The following is a 6,617-nucleotide window of genomic DNA, read 5'->3' as shown; positions in this document are numbered from 1 at the left end:
CCAGGAAGATGGTCGCGATGGTCAAGACCATCGGGCTTGCGACGAGACCCTCGTTGTAGGGTCTCATTGCCGCAAGCCCTAGAGTGCTTTCGGCTCAAACAGAGACGAAAGCACTCCCACTGACATCACTTGTGATGTCAGTGGGGCCGGCCCCAGACGGTAGGCGATCCCATGGGAACGCCTCCGTCTGGGCAGCCACGCCCCCGGCCCACCCACCAAAGGGGGCGTGCTGTCACTCAACATCGACAGCACGCCCCCTTTGGTATGAGACCAGGAGCGACGGCTTGCCCGTCGCTATCCGGGTCTGGCGCATGCGCACGACGGAGCCGGCTCCATCGTGCGCATGTGCACTGGGCCACCCTCAACCATAGCGCTCGCGAGCGGGTCTGAATCAGGCCCTCTGTCCCTGCTCCATGACAGCATAAGTTATAAGTCCGACACAACACTTTCTGGAACTATATCCTAGTGTATCAACTATTATTTTTTGGGCCGACTATAAGATTACGAATTCCAATGCCTACCCCATGTGACACCACAAGAACCCAGCTAGCGAGCTCTGATGCCAATAACAACCACCCGTTGTTCCCTTAGAACTAGGATACGTTCACCGGTACTTAGGCACTGCCTGGACTTATGCTCGAGGTAGTAGCAGCTCACATGGAGATACAGGGAAATTCAATAGGTAAAGAATGTACAGTTAGGACTGACACAGTTGATAATGATAAGGATATCGATGGTACAGATGTTGTGAGAGTACAGTTTGGTTTTTTGGACAATAGCTTGGGAGCCGATGGCGTGGCAGCTGTGCCGATGGTGCGGCAATGATGCCGATGGTGCGGCAACTGTGCCGATGTTGGGGCAATTGCCGTAGATAAACAGTCTATGGTTTGATAATGGCTTTGAGAGCCGATGGTGCGGCAAGTGTGCCAATGTTGGGGCAATTGCCGTAGATAAGCAGTCTATGCTTTAATAGTGGCTTTGAGAGCCGATGGTGCAGCAAGTGTGCCGATGTTGGGGCAATTGCCGTAGATAAACAGTCTATGGTTTGATAATGGCTTTGAGAGCCGATGGTGCGGCAAGTGTGCCAATGTTGGGGCAATTGCCGTAGATAAGCAGTCTATGCTTTAATAGTGGCTTTGAGAGCCGATGGTGCGGCAAGTGTGCCGTATGATGAATGTTGGCAGCACGGGAGCTGCTGAATGCGGCTAGGAAGCCGTTTGGAGATTTGTGGTAGCACGGAAGCTACTTGGAGCGGCTAGGAAGCCGTATGAGCGTTGGCAGCACGGGAGCTGCTGGATACTGCTAGGAAGAAGTTTGGAGATTGGTGGTAGCACGGAAGCTACTTAGAGTGGCTAAGAAACTGTGTGGGAGTTCAGTGAACAGGAACAACCTGACTCTGCAGCCAGGCTGAGGGAACTCACAGACACTATAGTCGGCACAGGTGCAATAGACCAGTGAGTATAAATAGGCTGAAGTCCAAATCAGGTTTGCACTTGTGAAATACACATCACTTCCTGAGGCGTGCTGATCTCCTAGCAACAGGAAGAACTGGAGTGCTCCTTACTTACAGGACGGGGATGACGGTGTGCTCCTTACTTACAGGATAGGGATGGTGGTGTGCTCCTTACTTACAGGACGGGGATGGTGGTGTGCTCCTTAATTACAGGACGGGGATGACGGCGTGCTCCTTACTTACAGGACGGGGACGATGGTGTGCTCCTTGCTCTGATACAGGACGGGAACGGTGTGCTCTTTGATTTGATCCAGGACGGGAACGACGGTGTGCTCCTTGCTCTGATACAGGACGGGGATGACGGTGTGCTCCTTGCTCTGATACAGGACGGGGACGACGGTGTGCTCCTTGCTCTGATACAAGACGGGGACTGTGTGCTCCTTGCTCTGATACAGGACGGGGATGGTGGCGTGCTCCTTACTTACAGGACAGGAATGACGGTGTTCTCCTTGCTGTGATACAGGATGGGGATGACGGTGTGCTCCTTGCTGTGATACAGGATGGGGATGATGGTGTGCTCCTTGCTGTGATGCAGGACGGGGATGGTGGTGTGCTCCTTGCTGTGATGCAGGACGGGAATGGTGGTGTGCCCCTTGCTGTGATACAGGACGGGGATGACGGTGTGCTCCTTGCTGTGATACAGGACGGGGATGACGGTGTGCTCCTTGCTGTGATACAGGACGGGGATGACGGTGTGCTCCTTGCTGTGATACAGGATGGGGATGACGGTGTGCTCCTTGCTGTGATACAGGATGGGGATGATGGTATGCCCCTTTCTATGATATAGGATGGGGATGGTGGTGTGCTCCTCTGATACAGGATGGGGATGGTGGTGTGCTCCTTGCTGTGATACAGGATGGGGATGACGGTGTGCTCCTTGCTGTGATACAGGACTGGGATGGTGGTGTGCTCCTTGCTGTGATACAGGATGGGGATGACGGTGTGCTCCTTGCTGTGATACAGGATGGGGATGGTGGTGTGCTCCTTGCTGTGATACAGGAGATTATTGGGGCACAAGACTGATATGATAATAGAGCCCTGGATGAGGAGCTGTCAGAGCTGTACATGTGGCTCACCAGGTAACGAGGAACTACAAGTACCAGAATGCCCAGAACATTGCAGTATGTACCCTTCCCATGCAGCTGGGGGAGCTGGGGGGCGGTCTGGGCCTGTCCTAGTCATTATATGAGGTGCAGCAGGCCCATCAGGCACTGGCCAGGACAGCCCGGCTCTGCCGGAGGACCCCGCGGTTGCTACGCGATATGACGCCTGAGCTGTTACCAGGGAGACGCGGCCTGTTCCTCTGCTGAGCCCCGGCCTCTCCTGCTGCCTGCGCTCCGGCGAGATGGGGCTGGACATGGAGCCCCTGCTCCAGGCTTGGAGTTACTTTCGCCGCAGGAAGTTCGAGCTGTGCTCCCAGGTCTGTAGCCGGATCCTGGAGAAGGAGCCCTGTGACCAGGTAACACGGGGCTGTGCTAATCCTCATTATCCTGTGTGTAACCTGCCAAATTACCCCTGTTCTGTGTGTGTGACTCCTGCACAGTACCCCTGCTCTGTGTGTGTGTGTGACCCCTGCTCTGTGTGTGTGTGACCCCTGCACAGTACCCCTGCTCTGTGTGTGTGTGTGTGACTCCTGCACAGTACTACTGCTCTGTGTGTGTGTGTGTGTGTGTGTGTGACTCCTGCACAGTACTACTGCTCTGTGTGTGTGTGTATGTGTGACTCCTGCACAGTACCACTGCTCTGTGTGTGTGTGTGTGTCTCCTGCACAGTACCACTGCTCTGTGTGTGTGTGTCTCCTGCACAGTATCCCTGCTCTGTGTGTGTGCGACTCCTGCACAGTACCCCTGTTCTGTGTGTGTGCGACTCCTGCACAGTACCCCTGTTCTGTGTGTGTGCGACTCCTGCACAGTACCCCTGTTCTGTGTGTGTGCGACTCCTGCACAGTACCCCTGTTCTGTGTGTGTGCGACTCCTGCACAGTACCCCTGTTCTGTGTGTGTGCGACTCCTGCACAGTACCCCTGTTCTGTGTGTGTGCGACTCCTGCACAGTACCCCTGCTCTGTGTGTGTGTGACCCCTGCTCTGTGTGTGTGTGTGTGTGACCCCTGCACAGTACCCCTGCTCTGTGTGTGTGTGTGACCCCTGCACAGTACCCCTGCTCTGTGTGTGTATGTGTGACTCCTGCACAGTATCACTGCTCTGTGTGTGTGTGTGTGTGTATGTGTGTGTGACTCCTGCACAGTACCACTGCTCTGTGTGTGAATCTTGCACAGTACTACTGCTCTGTATGTGTGTGTCTCCTGCACAGTACCACTGCTCTGTGTGTGTGCGTCTCCTGCACAGTACCCCTGCTCTGTGTGTGTGCGACTCCTGCACAGTACCCCTGCTCTGTGTGTGTGCGACTCCTGCACAGTACCCCTGCTCTGTGTGTGTGCGACTCCTGCACAGTACCCCTGTTCTGTGTGTGTGTGTGACTCCTGCGCAGTACCCCTGCTCTGTGTGTGTGTGTGTGTGTGACTCCCGCGCAGTACTCCTGCTCTGTGTGTGTGTGTGTGACTCCCGCGCAGTACTCCTGCTCTGTGTGTGTGTGACTCCCGCGCAGTACCCCTGCTCTGTGTGTGTGTGTGTGTGTGTGACTCCCGCGCAGTACCCCTGCTCTGTGTGTGGGTGTGACTCTTGTGCAGTACCCCTGCTCTGTGTGTGTGTGTGTGTGACTCCTGCACAGTACCCTTGCTCTGTGTGTGACTCCTGCACAGTACCCCTGCTCTGTGTGTGTGTGTGTGTGTGTGTGTCTGCTGCACAGTACCCCTGCTCTGTGTGTGTGTCTGCTGCACAGTACCCCTTCTCTGTGTGTGTGTGACTCCTGCACAGTACCCCTGCTCTGTGTGTGTGTGTGACTCCTGCACAGTACCCCTGCTCTGTGTGTGTGTGTGATTCCTGCACAGTACCCCTGTTCCGTGTGTGTGCGACTCCTGCACAGTACCCCTGTTCTGTGTGTGTGCGACTCCTGCACAGTACCCCTGTTCTGTGTGTGTGCGACTCCTGCACAGTACCCCTGCTCTGTGTGTGTGTGACCCCTGCTCTGTGTGTGTGTGTGACCCCTGCACAGTACCCCTGCTCTGTGTGTGTGTGTGACCCCTGCACAGTACCCCTGCTCTGTGTGTGTGTGTGACTCCTGCACAGTACTACTGCTCTGTGTGTGTATGTGTGACTCCTGCACAGTATCACTGCTCTGTGTGTGTGTGTGTGTGTGACTCCTGCACAGTACCACTGCTCTGTGTGTGTGTGTGAATCTTGCACAGTACTACTGCTCTGTATGTGTGTGTCTCCTGCACAGTACCACTGCTCTGTGTGTGTGCGTCTCCTGCACAGTATCCCTGCTCTGTGTGTGTGCGACTCCTGCACAGTACCCCTGTTCTGTGTGTGTGCGACTCCTGCACAGTACCCCTGTTCTGTGTGTGTGTGTGACTCCTGCGCAGTACCCCTGCTCTGTGTGTGTGTGTGTGTGTGTGTGACTCCTGCGCAGTACCCCTGCTCTGTGTGTGACTCCCGCGCTGTACTCCTGCTCTGTGTGTGTGTGTGTGTGACTCCTGCGCAGTACTCCTGCTCTGTGTGTGTGTGTATGTGTGTGTGTGTGTGACTCCCGCGCAGTACCCCTGCTCTGTGTGTGTGTGTGTGACTCCCGCACAGTACCCCTGCTCTGTGTGTGGGTGTGACTCCTGTGCAGTACCCCTGCTCTGTGTGTGTGTGTGTGACTCCTGCACAGTACCCTTGCTCTGTGTGTGACTCCTGCACAGTACCCCTGCTCTGTGTGTGTGTGTGTGACTCCTGCACAGTACCCCTGCTCTGTGTGTGTGTCTGCTGCACAGTACCCCTTCTCTGTGTGTGTGTGACTCCTGCACAGTACCCCTGCTCTGTGTGTGTGTGACTGCTGCACAGTACCCCTGCTCTGTGTGTGTGTGTGTGTGTGTGACTGCTGCACAGTACCCCTGCTCTGTGTGTGATCCTGCACAGTACCCCTGCTCTGTGTGTGTGTGTGTGTGTGTGTGTGTGTGTGTGTGTGTGTGTGTGTGTGTGTGATCCTGCACAGTACCCCTGCTCTGTGTGTGTGTGTGTGTGTGACTCCTGCACAGTACCCCTGCTCTGTGTGTGTGTGTGACTCCTGCACAGTACCCCTGCTCTGTGTGTGTGTGTGTGTGTGTGTGACATGCCAAATTACCCCTGCTCTGTGTGTGCGACTCCTGCACAGTAGCCCTGCTCTGTGTGTGCGACTCCTGCACAGTAGCCCTGCTCTGTGTGTGCGACTCCTGCACAGTAGCCCTGCTCTGTGTGTGCGACTCCTGCACAGTAGCCCTGCTCTGTGTGTGCGACTCCTGCACAGTAGCCCAGCTCTGTGTGTGCGACTCCTGCACAGTAGCCCAGCTCTGTGTGTGCGACTCCTGCACAGTAGCCCAGCTCTGTGTGTGCGACTCCTGCACAGTAGCCCAGCTCTGTGTGTGCGACTCCTGCACAGTAGCCCAGCTCTGTGTGTGCGACTCCTGCACAGTAGCCCTGCTCTGTGTGTGCGACTCCTGCACAGTAGCCCTGCTCTGTGTGTGCGACTCCTGCACAGTAGCCCTGCTCTGTGTGTGCGACTCCTGCACAGTAGCCCTGCTCTGTGTGTGCGACTCCTGCACAGTAGCCCTGCTCTGTGTGTGCGACTCCTGCACAGTAGCCCTGCTCTGTGTGTGCGACTCCTGCACAGTAGCCCTGCTCTGTGTGTGTGCGACTCCTGCACAGTAGCCCTGCTCTGTGTGTGTGCGACTCCTGCACAGTAGCCCTGCTCTGTGTGTGTGCGACTCCTGCACAGTAGCCCTGCTCTGTGTGTGTGCGACTCCTGCACAGTAGCCCTGCTCTGTGTGTGTGCGACTCCTGCACAGTAGCCCTGCTCTGTGTGTGTGCGACTCCTGCACAGTAGCCCTGCTCTGTGTGTGTGCGACTCCTGCACAGTAGCCCTGCTCTGTGTGTGTGCGACTCCTGCACAGTAGCCCTGCTCTGTGTGTGTGCGACTCCTGCACAGTAGCCCTGCTCTGTGTGTGTGCGACTCCTGCACAGTAGCCCTG

General features: G+C 55.9%; 1 protein-coding gene across 2 annotated transcripts in view; it reads left to right on the top strand.

The window, feature by feature from the left end:
* Positions 1-2,724: 2,724 nt before the first annotated feature.
* TTC8 (tetratricopeptide repeat domain 8) overlaps positions 2,725-6,617 on the top strand; it is a 55,676-nt gene continuing 51,783 nt past the window's right edge. For both annotated transcript variants that reach the window (XM_088459093.1, XM_088459092.1), the window contains exon 1: positions 2,725-2,972. In XM_088459093.1, the coding sequence (XP_088315219.1) occupies positions 2,859-2,972 (114 nt within the window). In that variant the 5' untranslated portion in view covers positions 2,725-2,858. The remainder of the gene's footprint in view (positions 2,973-6,617) is intronic.

Source organism: Taudactylus pleione, unplaced genomic scaffold (genome assembly GCF_031769625.1).
Source record: "Taudactylus pleione unplaced genomic scaffold, aTauple2 ptg000894l, whole genome shotgun sequence".
NCBI classification, from domain to species: domain Eukaryota; kingdom Metazoa; phylum Chordata; class Amphibia; order Anura; family Myobatrachidae; genus Taudactylus; species Taudactylus pleione.
The sequence above is the reverse complement of the archived record's forward strand: the minus strand, read 5'-3'. Positions and strand labels throughout refer to the sequence as shown.